The sequence below is a fragment of the Silene latifolia genome, chromosome 6 (assembly GCF_048544455.1).
Source record: "Silene latifolia isolate original U9 population chromosome 6, ASM4854445v1, whole genome shotgun sequence".
NCBI lineage: Eukaryota > Viridiplantae > Streptophyta > Magnoliopsida > Caryophyllales > Caryophyllaceae > Silene > Silene latifolia.
This window is the reverse complement of record NC_133531.1, coordinates 123,104,617-123,123,586: the sequence shown is the minus strand read 5'-3', so window position 1 is coordinate 123,123,586 and position 18,970 is coordinate 123,104,617. Positions and strand designations below refer to the sequence as shown.

At 38.1% G+C, this 18,970-nt stretch overlaps 1 protein-coding gene across 1 annotated transcript; it reads right to left on the bottom strand.

The window, feature by feature from the left end:
- Positions 1 to 6,276: 6,276 nt before the first annotated feature.
- On the bottom strand, positions 6,277 to 18,633 carry LOC141587198 (uncharacterized). The gene is made up of 17 exons (XM_074408644.1): positions 18,008 to 18,633; positions 17,870 to 17,913; positions 15,792 to 16,014; positions 15,655 to 15,698; positions 13,170 to 14,111; positions 12,840 to 12,903; positions 12,664 to 12,726; positions 11,403 to 11,466; positions 11,212 to 11,305; positions 10,561 to 10,644; positions 10,368 to 10,457; positions 10,221 to 10,248; positions 9,272 to 9,793; positions 8,958 to 9,019; positions 8,030 to 8,139; positions 7,573 to 7,660; positions 6,277 to 7,202 (listed from the first exon to the last, which is right to left on the bottom strand). Exons 1-17 carry the CDS (start codon positions 18,432 to 18,434, stop codon positions 6,888 to 6,890), a joined length of 3,264 nt encoding a protein of 1,087 aa, XP_074264745.1. The 5' UTR covers positions 18,435 to 18,633; the 3' UTR covers positions 6,277 to 6,887.
- Positions 18,634 to 18,970: the final 337 nt, after the last annotated feature.

Below are 18,970 nucleotides of genomic sequence, written 5' to 3'. Positions count from 1 at the left end.
TTACAAAGACCGGATTGATATGTATGGTTGTAAGGGAGTATAAGATGTGGTTATATGAGGCGAGCGCTAGTGGTTGAATATTAATGGTATGGCATAAGGTGATGGTTATGCGAATGGGAAAATATGTTATGAGGGGCATATGAGTAAAGCTCGGGCGACAGGTAACCTTTATCGAGTGGTAACTTACGTGATCAGGATTGACTAGTTGGATGTGATTATGGGTCTATGATGTGTATAAATGTTTGTGTGAGGTTCTGACCTCACGAGAAGCGGTATGGTGTGATAGTTATAAAGATGTTATATGAATGTTTGTGATATATGTAGGGTACGACAATCTGATGGAATGAGGCTAAAAAGGTAATAATTTGATTGATTTGGCATGGCTAGTTATAATTTTATGTGTATTGATAACACATGCGTATTCCGTGAAATGGTAGAGATGATGTTCATGAGGTGCTTATCTGTTTATCCATATAATATGTTGCGTTGTGATTTAATAAAGTGGATTTGAGTAAGTTTTCTTGTCTGAGAAGCTATGCTGAGTCAGTGTTTATGGGTTTGAGTAAGTTGTGATGTCTATCGGTGCGGTTGTGGTGCCTCGGGTGGTGATCCGGGCACGGTACTTCGTGTTGTGATGCGGGTATTTTCGCATCATGGTGCGGTTGTTGGTGACGGTGTTGTGATGCCGTCACCGGTTGTGGTGGAGTAGGCGGGATGATTATGATATGAGTTTTCGGAAGTGCATACCGATTATACATAGATTGTTGTTTTGTTTGTTGTTGTTCTTTGTGAGTTTTGGTTGAACATGTAGATTTGTTGTTTTGTTTGTTGATGTTTCTTACCGCTTCAACTTGGGTGTGAGGGTAGAGTATGATATGGGAGAAAGTTGTGTATGTTTTGTTGTTGTGATGGTATAGTGATTTTCTGTTGATAGGGCACAGTTGTAAGAGGTTGTACAGAACATTTGACCTTGTTGTAGATGAGACATCGGTGCACATAGTCATGGCAAGTGATTCGTAGAACATGTGTGGTAATGATCCTAAAGTCGCAGTGGTTTTAATCTTTCGTTGGGCCAGTGAGGGAAGGGTGTTTGGATTTAGTGTCTTGTTAAGTCATGTATGAGTTTTGCAGTGAGGAAAGAAAAGAACTTGAGGATCTTGTGTGAGTGTACGTAACACGTGTGGATCGTGAGTTATGCTTTTGGCGATAGAAGTTTTATATAGTCTATATAGAGAGGTATGTCATGTTGCGGTAATGTGGAAGAGTTGGAGTATTGGTTATGCTAAGGGTTTTGCGGTATTAGTTAGATGGAGTGCAGAGTGAATTGAAGTATGAGAACTGTTTAAGTAAGAAAGCCTTGGAAATAGGAACGGTTATAGAAATGAGGTTATAGGCGGTTATCTTTGACATGTGGTGGTGATGAGGATGATGAGATGATTTAACTAAGGATTTAGTATTAGTGAGTTACGAGGACGTAACATTTGTCTTAAGAGGAGTAGGATGCGATAAAAGTGAGTTTCATGGTTGTGCATGTTGTAAAATTATTGGAAGTAGAGTATTAGCATAGCGTAAAGGAGGGATTTGTTTTGTGGTTGATGTTGTTAAAAGGCCATGGCCGTGCTTGTAGTAGTGTTATGTTTAGGAGTTCGAGAGTTTTGATAGTGGCTTGGTGATGTTTATGAGTGTAAGTAAACTTCGAGGACGAAGTTCCTGTTAAGGGTGGTAGAATGTAACATTCCGTTTGATGTTAGGGGTATTTTGATATTGGATTGGCTCTGGATGATGTATTACGGAGCTAGTTGGTAGTGTATGGAGTTAGTGTTGAGAGAGATATAATGGAGTCGATACGATATCGTGAGCCATGTTGTGCAGGTAGGAATAGTTAGTGGAGTTGGTGTTACGAGTTCATGTTTGGGTTGGAGTTTTGTTTTGAGTTCTTAGTCACGTTGTTGTGTCTTGATCGAGTTAGTATGTTTGTTTTGAGTATGGGTTGAACTTCGGGCACGAAGTTCTTTTTAAGGAGGGAAGACTGTAATACTCCGTATTTATGAGTCTTTGGGTACTCTATCGAGTAGGCCTTACTCTGTCGAGTAAGGGTGAGTTGCGTTTTAAAATAGTTTCTGACCTGTTGGGTACTCGATCGAGTAACAAGGATACTCGATCGAGTAACTAGGATACTCGATCGAGTAACTAGGATACTCAATTTTTCCCCAAATCCTAGGGTTTACCCAAAAGTAATTGATTAAAAGCATAAACTTTGACTTACAAGGCAATATCGGGAAAGATGTAAAATCCCAAATCCAAAGCTTAATCCTCTTGAAAGATGTTTAGGAAGAGTCTAGAGAGTGTTTAGGAGGGTTTTGGGGTTGAAAATGGTGTTGGGTTACTGTTCACGCACTATATAACCCCCCCCCCCCCCCCCCTTTAAGACACGAAACCCAAAGCGTGATTAAATCCCCAGACCGGAACACTCGGTCGACTGCTTAAGAGTACTCGGTCGAGTAGATCCCACTTGGTCGAGTACACGAGCTACTCGGCCGAGTGCCACCTGGTAGGCAAAGAGTTAGACTCACATCTCACTCGGTCCACGACTACTCGGTCGAGTAGGGTACACTCGGTCGAGTACTCACTATCGTCATTTATTATTTTGTTTCACCTGAAAATGGCATTGGATGCAAATTATGACCCGAGCTATTAATTTCGTGTAATTTAAAATAAATTGATGTGGGAGTAAGTGTAAAAAAGTGGATTAAACGTGGGTGTATTTGATAATTTACTCTATGATATACCTAGTTCGCTATGCATTTATTCTCTCCGTTTCAGATTTCTAGTTAATTTTTTCTTTTGGTTTGGCATAAAAACTAAGAAAAGTGGATTTGTGGATGAGATCATTTGTGGTCGTTGTTACTCGTTAGTGGATGCTAACTGAACCATAATGTATGTGTATGATCAAATTACCCATGATAAAATTCACTTTATATAGAAAGGCACGCAAATGAATAACACACTCTAAAATGAAATAGATAAACAAATGACCGGAATTGAGGATAATAATTTTATACCTCGTATTAAAGTTACCTAAAAATCTTACAAATTTGGGATTTGGGTTAGTTTTTATTTTTATTTCTTCAATATAAATGTTGTAGCATTGTCAACAATCAATAACTAGATTATACAATCAGAAAATGAGAGATTCATCATCTCAATTGCCCGAGATTGTATGCATCAAACCAACCAACGTGAAACAAGTTTATAATTTATTTAGTAATTTATTTAACAATTGTGTAACCAAAACTGTTTTAAAATTGTATCAAAACTATATCAAACTACCACCAAGTGTAAAAATCTCAAGCTAGGTGAAGACTCGTCCCAAACGCCTCAAACCCAACTAGCCAACTCAACAATCAAGACATGTCAGAATGCACCGCAAAATTTAAAACAATTTCAAAGTCAATTTCAGTAATACAAGTGATCACAACTGAATAAAGGCACCACCATTGTTGTTAGAATCCCGATTCGATTCAACGACTTTGCGATTTTACGATCCAAAAATACTTCACCGATCTTAGATCCTACGATTCTATCATGATTGTAGAATCTTACGATCCTATTAATTTAAAAATTTCTAGAGGTAGGATCATAATACGATTCTACGTTTCTACGATCCTACGATCCGATTTAATAGTAAAAATATTAATATATATTTTTATAAACTGATATCGTAAAACCCTAATTTCGTGTAAGTTGTAAAAATATGTTCATACAACAATACTAAATTCATTCATTATCAATATTTTATTGATAAATATTAATAAATACTCCCTCCGTACCAGACCAATGGTAACACTTACCTAATACGTCCGTACCACACCAATGGTAACATTCCTTATTTGGCCCACTACATTACCAAATTATCCTTATACCCATTTGATATTTACATAAAATGCCACTACATACTCCACCTACCAACTCACAATTACATACCCCACCTATTTTCTTCCCTCTTTACCCCTTCTTTTACCCTCTTTTCTTAAAAACCCCATTTTTTACCACGTTACCATTTGTATGGTATGGAGGGAGTAAGTGTTTTGATCTTCAATTATATGTTTTTACCAAATAAAAAACTAAATATAGTGAGTTTGTAGAATCTTACGATTCTACGATCCGATTCTACCGATTCAATCCTACCCTTGTCATCGATCCAAAGTAGAATCCCGATCCTAACAATATTGGGCACCATACACACACACACACAACCCGATGACGGCTTCGCAACACTGCCACCAACAGCCGCACCGCAGTGCAAAGGTACATACGTCGCAACATAGGGTACGTACCGTGTCCGGATCGCAACCCGAAACACAACACCCAGGTTCGCATCGCAACACGAACCATAAACTCAGATCCTTAATGTGCATATCCTTCTTGAGGCGAGAGCCACAAGGCGCGATCCCGGGGGTGAAGTCAGTCTCCCGCAACTACCTCACAAACACCACCACCAACTCCATAGGAACACAACACAACACAATATCACAATACAATATGTCAAATCACCGAATTAACACAAATATGTTATCACAATCACATATGCAATCCTATACTATCAAGAATTGAGTAGGGAAACCCTACCTCGAAACAAATCTCCAAAAACCACAAGCAAGGACTAGAATCCTTCATCTATGAAGTCACCTCCGGGCTCCAACAATAATCAAGTAATTGTTATCACAACAAGTTCTACAACACTTTAATAATTAACAAAATTTTCAACTACAACCATCTAATTGACCAAATCCTCAATTTTTCCCAAAATCCTAGGGTTTACCCAAAAGTAATTGATTAAAAGCATAAACTTTGACTTACAAGGCAAGATCGGAAAAGATGTAAAATCCCAAATCCAAAGCTTAATCCTCTTGAAAGATGTTTAGGAAGAGTCTAAAGAGTGTTTAGGAGGGTTTTGGGGTTGAAAATGGGGTTGGGTTACTGTTCACGCACTATATATAAGCCCCCCCTCCCCCCCCCCCCCCCCCAAGACACGAAATCAAAAGCGCGATTAAATCCCCAGACCGGAACACTCGGTCGACTGCTTAAGAGTACTCGGTCGAGTAGCCCCTACTTGGTCGAGTACACGAGCTACTCGGCCGAGTGCCACCTGGCAGGCAAAGGGTTAGACTCACATCTCACTCGGTACACGACTACTCGGTCGAGTAGGGTACACTCGGTCGAGTACTCACCTCTACTCGGCCGAGAGTGCTCGACAAGAAATGCGAGTATTCTCCCCCCCCCCCGAACGATTGGTTTGTGCTGAACATTGAGAAGGCTCCTCGAGGGAACATAGACTTTTCAAGGACAATGGGTTTGCTTGGGGATGTTGGAGGACACCTTGTTAAAGCTTCTGCGGAAAAACTCAAGGTGAGTACTGTGAGATGCCTCATTAAAGCTTTTTTTTTTTTTTGCAGAAAAACTCAGGGTGAGTACATATATGAGGGCTGGGCTGGAATAATGATATTATGTGAGGGACTCACTATGGTAATTTAGCAAGTGAGTTAAACATCAAGAAGTTGCTCATTTAGATAGATTCACTCATTCTCGTAACTGCATTTTGTGCATGAAAAGATCATTTTCCGGAATATCTGCTCAAAACCTACAAGGATGTCATTCACATACTCTTAGTTCTGAGCTGAAAGTAGAAAGATACACAAGTAGAGATGATGAACATTTGCTGGGAGGCACATTTATGTTTTTTGTAACTTCTTTTTTAAGTGCAGGTTTGCCCCTAGCCTTACCCACAAAAAAATACTCCCTATATCCCAGTCATTTGTTATACTATTCTATATTAAAGTGTCTCAGTCAATTGTTGTCTTTTCTATTTTAAAAATGAACTTGATGATCAATTTAATCCTTCACACTAAATTTGGTCCACTTGTCATCCTCTTTCCTTGGTCTTTGTGCCAAACCAAAGGACAACAATTATCCGGGACAGAGAGAGTAGTAGTTTTTCCGAGGGTAGACCAATTAAATCATGCAAAAACTGTTTCAATTAAATATGAATTCAACGATTAAGCTAATGTTCATTAGGTTAAATTGTTTACTGGGTCACAATTGATCATGTCTAGGTCATGTATATGTCTATATGATATAGCTAGCTGTAAGTTATCAGCTTAGACTCCGGCCCGGGATTCAATCCGATATGGTTTTGAACACTTCAAGTAGGATCGTCTATAGTAGGAATCTCTATCCTACTCTGGGCTTTGGCAGTTGACCATGCAAGGCTGCAAATAAAAAAAGGCTATATATAACTACTTTATCAATTTTCATTACAAGTGAGCAGACTGAGCACTAGCTATTTAACTAGCTTTACAGCGAGTATTCCGAATGTTGTAATACTAACCAACAATTATCATGTTTCTAATTTGATTCAAAATACTCCATATTTTGTGACTATGTTACTTTCCAACAGTTAAAGTTATAAATTCCTCCCTAAGAATAGGCTCAAAGCCTCAAACTAGATGAAGGAATTGCAAATTTGCAATAAATTCTGAATCTGAGTAATAACAACCATTTCTTGATCACCGGTGAAACCAATCCAATAAGGGATTTCAAACCCAAAGTCCACACCAAGCTGTGGCTAACTGTACCACTGGTATGAATACCTGTGCAAATGTGCATACTATCCCTTGAATTCACCATTGCGACCAAAATGTGCCTGGGATTTGAAGACCATGGTCACAAGAGCTGGTGAAAGTCCTTGATTCCGTTTATAATAAACCACCACTAGGTCTGAGACCAAAATATTGACAACTTAACTCCTGCCAGAGAAGATCATTGTGGGGTATACTCTGTTATAAATCGGACCGGAAGATTTTGTTCAAAGCTATTTTGGCATAAATTTACAGGCGGAGTTGGCTGCTGTTGGGAGTTCCTACAGATTCATGGAACATCGGCAAGGAGTTGCTTCTTGGCTGACGATCTTGAGACATTTTACGCAATTTTATCCTTTGTAGCGTATCATGACATGGTGCAAAGAAGTCATGTCGGAAAGCTTCCTCAGCTGTGATCCTCAACCTTGGATTAACTATTAAGCACTTCTCAATGAGGTCAAAAAGTGAACTTGGGATGGCATCAAGGAATCGTGTTCTCTTCGTGTTGGCAACACACCATTCTTTTATTGTCATTGATCGTAAGAATTTTACATCCAAAAGTTCCTACAACATTATTGATTACCGATAGAAAATGTTAGTCTTAAGCAATTTATATCCTTGTCTGAATTTGCCAATTTGGTTCCCTAAATTTATGTTGATTGCTATTTAAAATTTGGCACGTTTGATTTATCAAAACAAACTATTTTTACATTATCATTTTGAAAATGTTGTAATAGGAATATTTATAATAGTTGGGCCTCAACCATCACCTTAAGGTTTTGGTTGAGATGGTTCATCTATCATGTTGTACCTATTATTGTCAGTGAGAATCTGTAAAAGGTGAGTTGTTTGACCACCAATGACAAACAAGGATAGTATAAATGGATGGCGGTGAAGATGGAGGGAGTCTAAGTTTAGAGGTAAGGAAGATTACCACTGGGATGGAAGAATCACGGTTGTGCAACTTGGCCACCTCCCATAGCTCTTCATTGCCCTTCAATTTTACTATGTCTTTCATGTTTCTGCAATAATAATAATTTACCAAAGTAAGCACACAATGATGATCACGTTTACATTTTTGAGGGTTGCTAGGACGAAGTTAATTGTCATCAGGGCAACAAAGCTCAGATAAGAGAAAATGAAGGGAAGTGATAATATGTGGAGAATGGAGATAGCATAGGATAGAAAGGAGTAATGTGAAATTTTTACTCCCATATGAAGGTAGTTATCCGATGGAGAAGTAGGTAACTGTTACCCCCAACCATTACTCTCCTACCACCACATATCAACCTTTTTTTTCTATTTTCCTCTTGTTTTGAGGTCTATAACCCGGCTAACAATTACCCATATTCCAAACATATTCGGATAAGTGAAGAGAAGAGAATTATTACTGTTCAGGGTCGCCTGTGAATGGCATCTTTCCAGTTATTAGATAAAGTAACGTGACACCAGCCGACCAAACATCTATCTTTGGCCCTTGATACGGCGATCGAAGCAAGACCTGCAAACATACAGAAGCAATGTGAATGATTCTCAACAATATTTAGTAGCACGTAAACATGATGTGTTCTGCGAATAATTAAATCTCAGATTCTCTCTGTCCCAAAGGTTTAGTAAAAACCAAAAAGCTATTCCATACATAGTTAAAAGTAACTCCTCTTATACTACCTCCAACTCAATCATATTCTCCCTTAAAACTTCCACGATTAACTTTGACTATTTTCTCACAAGGCACAAAAATTAGGGAGCAAGACAACAGACAGGACATCATCTGCGGTAGAGGATTTGCGGAAATTCAATATAGGAGTTAAGAAGCACTGTCTAGTAAATACCAAGAGTTGCGCATCTTCTGTAAGCAAATGAAGGCAAGACTTCTCAATTAAGAACTTAGAGAAGAAAGAAAAATTCCAGCTAGGATTCCATAATCCCTTCACAATTCAGTTGAGAAAGACAGAAAAACTGTGGTATTTTCCATGTTGTACGACAACAAAGCCTTAGGCGTGAGTCCAATATTGTGCACGAAACAAGTTCTACGGTATTCTGGATGATGTACAAAAAAATCCATTCCTCCAGAACAAATACTGGAACATAAAGTGACTAGTCTTGACTCCTTTCTTAAAACAGATTTATATAGTGAGCATAACAGCATTTTAAATAAAAATCCACTCGGCCAATGTTTATTAAGAATCAGAGCCTTATTTGAGAAGGCAAAGTGATCAAGGAAATGGAACAAGTAACCAGACAACACTAACTAGGTTCTATTCTCACCCGCAACATAAGTGCACTCATTTGAACCAAAAAAACTAGCTAGGTTCTCACCTCAGGAGCACGAAACCCTTTTGTTCCAACACATGGCCCTTCTTTATGTGCCTTAGAGTCTCCTACGAGCAATTAAAGGAAAATAAAGGTTACACACAATTAAAAGCAAGCAGCAGATATTCTAATATGAGGGTATGACTAAATGAGACAAACCCATATTACGAGTAAGTTATTGTTGGTTTTATTTTAGTGCGTTGATGCCAATATGGGGGAGTATTCTACTTAATCTGGGTTGGTATCATATGAGACCATCTCAGCAAAGACTATTTGAGCAAGCAGAAATAGAATGAACATTAAGAGTGTTGCGTGAATACCTTTATTATTCAATGATCCTGCACCGAAAACATTACTGCCAAAAGAATGTAGTGGAGCTGGAGTGGGATAAATGAATTTCTGGTCCATGACAATAGGCGATGCAACAATCCTCTTCCGCTTGGAAATTGGTGCACTTCCGGTTCCAGGATTCGGAATTTGCATTGCTTTCTGGGCTAGATTGATCAATTCTTTTCGACCTTGACAAGGAATTGGTTCTCTCAACCTCTCTCCAGAAGTTCTAGTGCTTGTCAAGTCTTTTGATGTTAAGCCGGACGCATCTGCACCTTGGCTAGCTAGGGAGTTACCACGACCCAGGTCATCAAAGACCTTTGACCTGCCCATGGTCTTGCTCTTCAGAGTTTTACTCTCTTGGGTGTGGCTAGTACCATTTATTGCCCCTGGGTTTAATGCAACAGATGGTTTACCACTCAATATCTTTCTTCGCTTGCTAGAGGTTGCAAACGTATGTTGCAATGCCGGGACATGTTCACTTGCACTCATGTGGCCAGGCTGTGATTTATCTGCCATGGCGTAAATATTGTTCAGCAACTAGATTCTTCAAGTATTTGCTCAAAGAGAGAGAGAATGACTACTACTGAGACACAAGGAGGGTCTTAGAGAGTTATGAGGAAAATTTGGAATAGTTAATGTTTTAGATTTTCTAAATTGGCAGAACACGGTGGGAAAGGTCAAGAAAATTGAGTTGGTAAAGAAACGAAACTTTCAGTGTTTAGAGAGGGCATACATGGATGTTACTTTCCAATGCATTACCATAATCATCTCTTTTTATCAGCCATTATAAAGCCCGAAGCAGTGATAAAAATGACTCGCTTTATATGATTGGCTAGCACATAACGAAAGCAACGGAACATTTCCTAAGACCAAGTCAATTTGGGAATTGTTTGGTTTATTGGAATGCTGATGAGTGATGAAGGATGGAAAACTCACCAAGACTCCCAGGCTTCTGATGGAGATCCTGATGAGAAAAATGGTACACAATTAGTGGGTAGCCATGATCAATTGCTCAAATGCAGACAAAATATATGACATCTTTTTACATATAACTGAAGCAATCTTGCAATTCTCACTTCTTACCTTAGCTAGATTGAAATCAATCAGGTACCCGTTTTTAGTTTTGCAGGAGAACAGAAAGTTACCAGGTTTGACATCTCTATGAAAAACTCCCTGCAAACATGAAACTCAACAGTCAGTCTTAGCTTCAAAATAGGCGCTACAGAGTCCAGGCTAAATTATGTTTCTAAAGGAGTTGAACATCATTAACTATTACCTGCTTATGAAGACTAGTAAGTGCTTTGAACAGGCAGAAACCATACCACTGGAGCTGATTGATATCAATCTCCCTTTTCAGTGCCTGAAAAGAAATGGACAGCAATAACGAGTACAAAATGAGAAAACCGACTATGAATAATCAAACCAACCCGGCCTGAAAAGGTTGACCCGAGATCCAAAATTGACCCAAATTGCATACCACGAATGTGATCCCAAAATCGAATTGATCCGAGTTTTGTAACACGAAACTGAACCGACCTGAAATGACCCCCCAGAAAACCACCTAACCCGACCAGGTCATAAATAACTTGAATTGACCCAAAGTGACTTGAAATAACTATCAACTAATTTGAAAGCATGCTTAGTATTATCTACATTAATATAAAGAATCTTTATCAAACCTAATTTGTACGTAGATGATTGTCCAAACAACACTTATTTTTCTCTCTTAATCACTGACCCAAAAATGACGCGACACGATTGACCCGAAATGACCAAATCAACTACCCGAAACCCAATTTGAACCGGTCGGGCCCGAGCTAACCCGAATATGACACACCACAACTAACCCGTCCCTACCCGACTGATCCGTTTGCCATGTCTTTGTATATGCTCAACATGCTCCTAAACATGAAGCTACTGGATTTACCTCAGGCCGGTCATGCTCAACATGCTCCAAAACAAAGCAATCATCATTTCCACTTTTGAGGGAGCCTTCATACTTTATCACAAAATTCTTTCCCCTGATAAAATTAATATATTTGATATCCTCATCTGCTACAATGATGTTTAATCTGTAGAAAATGGAATTCAAGTCAAGACAAAAGTCACTCCACATACCCAAATCGTTGTAGCATCTTAAGCTCATTTTTTAAGTGGTGGACATGAGCATTTGCATGAGGACCTGCATACCACAAACCAGTTCGTTATATCAGCTCTTATAGTATAATTATTTTAATGATGCAGCAGCAAACACACAAAGTTAAAGAACCTTCAAAACAGTAAAATTTCGAAATACTAGCAATAACATCAACTGAAGGCTTAGTTTTTGTGTTCACCTAGGTAACAGCCTAAACAAGAAGATGTTATCCAAATCTATAAACTTAGCTCTAAGACTCTAGGCATGCTAGTGCAAGATTGAGTTAATTAGTAATCTCGGAGAACATGCATCGCACAAAAGCGGGAGCTTGGACTTTAATTTAGGAACAAATGGTTAGTTATTGGCTTCATGAGCTGAGCTAGAATAGGGAATTGTCATTTGATAACAAACAACAAAAATACCCCAATGGCCGAAGGGCTCCTGCAAACTGCGGGGATAAGGGGGATGGGATGCATGGAGCCTTACCCTTGTGTTAGTAACACAAAGAGGCTGTCACATTTATCACAACTTACCTAAAATGACATAACAGGAGAGAATTTGTAACTATACAAGAGAATTACATTTCTACATGTATCAACATTTTTTGACCTTTTCGAGTTAACATAGTTTGTTGCATTCTCCAAATTTTATTGTTGATGGAATACAAAAGGCATAGCTCTTTCTCTGTGCAAGGAAATTGCAAAAACGAACTTCCAAAACATCCTCCGGTTTGACAGTTGGACATGCTCCTAAAGTCTTTAAAGGAAGGTAAAGTATAGAGATGAAGAACAATGTAAAGCATATTAGCAAGGACTTGACTTTCATCTGCTTCTCTTTCTGCGTTTTAGATACAATCATCATATGCAGATATATGAACCGCTATCTTTGGCAGTTTGGCCAGCCCGGTCAAACCCACACAGTTGGGCTGCCTTTTAAATCAAGCCTGCCCCAGTCCATGATCGTCTTTATAACAAAGTTACAGATACATAAAATAGCCCTAGAGCCTCAAGTTTTGAGCAACTTGCCAGAAAAAAAAAAAAACGGCAACTGGCTAACTGAATGTTCTTAAGTTAATAAATTGAACAAGTTTTGGCAATTTCCCAAAACATAAGTCTGATATTTTTATATAATGGAAGCAGAGAAAAGTCCAGCACGGAACCCAAATAACCACACATGTATGTAATGGAACAATTAATCTGTCAAATAAGGATATTATATCAGCATAAATTTGTTTTGTCATACATTTAATGGCAAATGTTACTCCATCAGTCTTTCTTCTAGCTCTGTAGACTGTCCCATAACCACCTGTTGCAAGAGGTGAATGCAAATCAGTAATCCACCAAAAACAGATTGATCGCCGTGCTACACCAGAACGCAATTACTGATCCTAAAACTATGAACTATCATAGATGTTTTACCTGATCCCTCTTCCTCCTCAACTGTGTAAGACTCGAATTCTGGATAATTTGACTTTTGTAGATCCTGCAAGGACATAAATTGTTATGATGATTGTGCGAGATAACAAGGGACCAAAATTTCTTTTTCTTGATTGTGTAATTTATGTTGAAAGCCAAACTTTTTAGGATTTTTATAAGATATGCTGAGAGAGAGAGAGAGAGAGGCATCCAAAGTCCGAAAAACTCAGGAAAAAAAACTAGGAAGAGAAGATAGTGTATAAATTAAATGTCAAGACCAATTCCCTTATTGCAGGATATACTATATACAGCATGACAAATCAGAGAACTGACCTTGACAGATTTGTTTGCGCATTTTTGTTCTACAGCTGCAATATCCCTAGCAATGTGTTTGCCATTGTCCTTCAAAGCAGTGGCATTTTGATCTTTTGGGGCTCTCGTTTTTTTACAGAAAATGTCCACTTTACTACCCTGCTGCAATTTTAGTGGGGCTTTCTGTTTCAGAGTTGGCTTGAGCTCAGGAACCTTCTTTTGAACAGCTGAGAGTCTTGAGAATGTCTTCTGGTTACCAGATTGCAGCGTTGCAGTAACCAGCGCCTGATTACATGCTTTGTTATTTGCTATTTCTTCTGGCAAAGTTGGTTGTTTGCTTGTTGGGCTTTCCATAGTTGTGCATAGAATGTCCTCAAAAAGAGAACCTAATCCACATGAACCATATGAATGCTTCTCTTTCTCAGGCCTTCCGTCAGGAGTAACACACTTTTCCAAGGCCAGTTCAACCGTGTCTTCGTTCTTTGTTTCAGGAGCTTGCCTATTAATGACATCTTTGTGAGCATGAAAAGCGACAGCAGCATTTAACGACACGTCCTTGTCATATTGATCGAGATTCAAACAGGAAGAAGCATCAACATCCATCTTGGCCTTCAAATCAACAGGGTCAGGTTCGTCTACTCCTAAAAAAGCTGAGATTTCTGCTAAACTTTTAAAAATAAGGGGCCCACATCCTTCCCCTCGTACTTCAAGCGTATTTAAGCTTGTCGCATTATCGGTATAGTTTTTGTCCTGAGGTCTGCCCATTACTAAATAATTTTCCAAATCTTCTTGAGATGCCTTTAACTTGTTTTCACACCCCTGATAATCATCATTCTTTGATTGAGACTTCAAAAACTCAGTGTTAGAAAACGTCATTGACCGAGTAACGGCTTTGTCGCTGAAATTCCCCAAAGCAACTCCCCGTGACATGTCGTCAAGTGGCAGTGCTTTCAGAGCAAGTATCTACATAATAGAAGAGATGGAAAAGTTTGCTTCAAAAAAAATTCAGAGATACATTCATTTGATATAAGCTCAATGCATCTTGAAAAGGAAGACATTACTATAAGTACAAAATATCATATGATTTAGTTGAGTGCATACAACAGTTCCATTTCATGTTATATTCCCTCCTTTCATATCAGGAGTAATGATTTCGTTCTTTACAAGGAACTGTACTCGCAAGATTAACAGCGCATATTTATATCTTTCCAATGACAAACATTACCATGACACAACATTATAGTATTTGGTATCGTTGTTTTTATCCCTCAAATGGTAGTATCAGTCATGTCGTCACCCAAGTCAATATTCAAAATTGACGCAAATAAATTGAACTCTATTCTCCAGCATTTGGATTACCAACGTATTGGACTTATATAAAGTCAGAAAAAGTCAAATCTATCCTTAGGCAGCAAAGCAAATTCTACAAATTTGGTTTAGCCCTCAAAATTACAGAATGAGGCCAGTTATGTAGTCTATTCAATTTATTCTAGTTACCTTCATACTTTCTCCTTCACAATAAAATCCATCTTCTTTGTCCATGGACATAACTGACAGTCTGACACATTGTTATAGTTTATAGGTTTGATCATTGCAATTCAGTTCATTTTATGCGTTGGTTATAACATACTACTTCCTCTGATTCATTTGATTCTTTACATTTGATTAAAATACTCCTCGCAAGAAAAATAAAAATGTAAAAAAAAAACATGTGAATCAGAGGATCTTACAACATTCTTAAAAAACTATTTGGTCTATTGCCTCTTGACTGTGTTGATTTAAGCTACCAGTACTTAAAAGTTAAAACAATCCTAACAGCAAAACTGTACTACTTTTCCAAATCCCTACACATTTGAATATTGCCTAGTTAGATACTTCTTCCGTCTTGCAGATTTGGCTTTATCATCACTAAATACGCAGCAAGAAAAACCCTTCAATTTGGAGGCTCAACTACAGTACAGAAGAAGAAACAAAGCCAAAAAATGCTTCAGACTACATCTATCCCATTCTTGTTATCCTATTTTCCTTTTTGGGATAATTGAACAGAAGGTGAGAAAATAACAATATTACCCCCTTTGACTTAAAAAGAGAGTTGGGGATACTTTATTTGTGAATTGTGATGGATGTAGTAGTACCTACTTAAGTAAGGGCAATTTTGAATGTCCGCTCTGTTTACTTACTAAATTTAGAAAGCGGATTAATTTGGGATAAATTTGAAGACAAAAGGGGCAATAAAAATGGGATGGGGTAGTAATTATATCATGGTTAGAAATTACAATACCCTCTACAATTTAGTTCAGCAATCAGTTAAAAAAAAAAACAATAGATTACTGTCTAGTAACTCAGCCAGACTTCTTAAAATTCCGCATAGGCTAATTGAATTCCTTGCCACATTAAAGTAACAAATCAATCACATTTAATCAACATAAGATCTGAAACCTAAAAGCAGCTCACGAATAAAATTTGGTGAATAAAATGCACACGTGATAACTAAAAAAGTGCTTACTGGTCCATTGTTGGCACCAAATTTCTCCTTCTCCCGCTCATTTCCTGCAAATCATCAGTTACTCAACTAATTACACCATATTGAACAAAAAATCACAGAAAATGAAACAAAATTCCACTATCATTTTACAATATTACCTTCAACTGATCTAAAATGCGCTCTTTTTTCAACTAAAAAGAAATCATCTTCTTGAGGTGTATTTAGCTTGCTTTCATACTCCTCATAATCATCGTTCTTTGAATGATACTTCAAAAGCCCAGTGTCAGAAATTGGAATTGAAGGAGCAGCAGCATTGTCACTGAAATTCTCCAACGCAACTCTTTCAGGTATGTCAAGTGGCCGTGCTTTTATATCAACTATCTACACATGGGAAGGAAATTAAAAAAAGGTTTTCTTCAGAAATATTTCAGTGGTGGTCGCATTACATTTATGGACATAAGCACAATGCATCCTGACAATGAAGATCTTGTCGTGAGCACAAAAACTCACATGAGGCCATTGAAATGCATACAATGGTCCCACACAACACTAACTACATTGTGAAATCATTCTGTAAAATCAATCTAAGTCTAAAATCAATAATGAGTTTGTATCTTGCTAGTTGCACATATTACCATGACACGACATTATGGAATCTCTCTCCCTCTCTTTTTTACTTGGTTTACTTTTAAGGTATTCCGGATCCTTAAATTCCACTTCGGTTTTCAAAATGGTTTTAATCTTTATTCTCGATTTAAATTTTAAGTTTTTATAAAAAAAAAAAAAAAAAATCCGGATTTCGATTTTAAAATCAATAAATTTACCTCGACTTTGTATTATGTTTCGCTCTCCCTTTTGTTTTTCATTTTTCCCTTTTCTATTTTTTTCACATTTTGAGGTGTGCATTCACCCATGGACGGTTCTAAAGGATGATTCATGTCAGCCGACCCCAAATCATTTTGGGATTAAGGCTCGGATGTTGTTGTTGTTGTTGTAATAGTAGTATCGCTCAAGTTTTCACCCAAGCATATACTAAAAATCGACTTGTAGAAATTAACTCTATTCTTCAGCATATGGAACTCCAGTGGTTTAAAGTTTTATACAATCAGGATAGCAAGCAAAGCAATCTGCCGCAAATTTTACACTGATAAATATCATCTGGTTTAACTACTTCATCCACTGTTATACAGGACAGAATCTTCTTCCAGAACGTAATGCCTCTTTGCTTATGTACACGTTGGCTATTGGAAGTTTGGAACCCCAGAAGGCCAGAACAAGATCATTTTTTATTCGAGCCCCTCATCTTCAAGAAATTGTACATTTATCATTTGAACCACTTATAGATGTAATTATGGTGTACCACAAGCAACAAAGAGATCTCTCTAAACTGTAGGCCTCATTTCTTCTACATCAAAATATACGCCTTGAATCCATTAGACAAAGAACTTTTAGTTTTAAGTCACTTATCAGAATTGGGATTTAGGACTTGTTCGGAAGTTTTTTATTCTCTTTGCTTGAAGTAGTGTATAGACTCCAGATGGTTTAACCTTAAGGCTACAAAATTAAGTCTGTTAATTCAGTCTGACACTCTGACTATTCATTTTATTCCGGTTACTTTATTCCTCCACAGTAAAATATCTCCCTTGTCCATGAATATAGCTGACACATTGCTAGTAAACCACATATTTCTGTGTTAATCTTTGTTATTCAATGTATCTTATTTAGCTAGTGTGACATACCATCTTACAAGTTACAACATCCTTGAAGAAATAGTAGATCCATTATCTCTTCAATTGAGTTGATGTTGGTACAAACAATCCTAACAGCAAAACCGTAGCGCTACCTTGAACCCTTAATTCCTTACACATTTGAGTATTCATAGTCATGTTACAGCCATTTAAAATTTACGTCCCGGGGCTCTGGCTTATTCATCACTAGCACTCAGCAAGAACAAAAACCAACTGGAGGCCAAAGTAAGGAGCGGAAGTAGAAACAAAGCAGAAAGTTGCAAGTTTATACAAGTATACAACTGTAGAATTAAATTTCAAGTAGAAATTATAATGCACTCTATAATTCAGTTCAGGAATCATTTAAAAATCAGTAACCATGAATAAATATTGTTTTAAGAGACAGTAAGCTAGACTTCTTAAAATATCACAGAAATGGATTCCTTAACTCATGAAATTTGTAAACAAAATGCTTCAAATTACTAATGGTAGCTTAAAAGAGAGCTTACTGTTTTGCATTTGGAATTGAAGCTCTCATTCTCCCGATCATTTCCTGCAATTCATCAATTCGTAAACTAATTAAACTCAAATTGAACAAAAACTAATGAAAAAGGATACATAATTTCAGAATCATTTCACAATATTACCTTCAGCTGATCTCATAATCGCTCTTTTCTTCACCAACGGCACAACTTCACTCCCAAAGTTCTTCCTCTTCCTAAAATACGTCCTCACCACATCACCACCGCTAAATCGATTAAACGACATCGCTGCATCAAAAACACCGATCTGAATTCTCGGCGCCGAAAGTGCGAAGAATTCACCGACAACACGAAACGCACTCGCGGAGAGCAAAACGAGGTCGTTTTTAGTCAAAAAAAGTGGCGAATTAGGGATGAAGCAAAGAAACTTAACTAAAACAATCGAAGCAGGAAAGAGCGAACACTTTTCAGCGAGTTCAGCGGGAGAAGAAGGACGACCGATGGACATGAGTACGGCGGCCAAATGCCATGCCTTCTCGGTGCAGTTTTTAGTGGTGATTGCGAGCTCGGAAGTCGAGATTTGAGCTTCCATAGCGGATGGAAGGAAGATCTGGAGGTTAGATTAGGGAAATTAGGGTTAGCAGGTGGAAATGTCTGGAAGATCCATGGATGAGAGAGAGAGAGAGAAGCAAAAGAGCGGGAAGGTTTGAGAAGAGTGGAAAATGTAGTGTGTGTTTTTGTAATACGATGGCACCCGCGATGTCCCGCCATTGGCATATGGAAACTTTTGCATTTATCGTAAAAAGTTCGTCTCATTATAGACGGCAACTATTCGTCTATAATGAGAATCAATTAGTCTCCCTTGTAACGGATGTTATCCGGTGAAAACGGACCGAATCAATATCATATTAGCTGATAATTTTAGGGGTGTTAATGAGACGAGACAGCTCGCGAGCTATTCGAGATCGGCTCGGTCAAAGCTCTGTCAAAGCTCGGCTCGTGCGAGCTCGGCTCGGACTCGGGCTCAGCTCGAGAGCTTAACGAGTCAAGCCGAGCAAAGGGTGGCTCGCCTCGAAAAGCTCGCGAGCGGCTCGAACTTGTGTGATTACATAAGATATTGCTCATATT

Coding starts and splice junctions, on each gene's coding strand:
- LOC141587198 (XM_074408644.1), bottom strand. CDS start 18,434: ATGGAAGCTCAAATCTCGACTTCCGAGCTCGCAATCACCACTAAAAAC. Junction 10,645..11,211: donor TTGAGCATGACCGGCCTGAG/GTAAATCCAGTA, acceptor ATTTCTTTTCAG/GCACTGAAAAGGGAGATTGA. Junction 7,203..7,572: donor GTGATTCTTCCATCCCAGTG/GTAATCTTCCTT, acceptor ATAATGTTGTAG/GAACTTTTGGATGTAAAATT.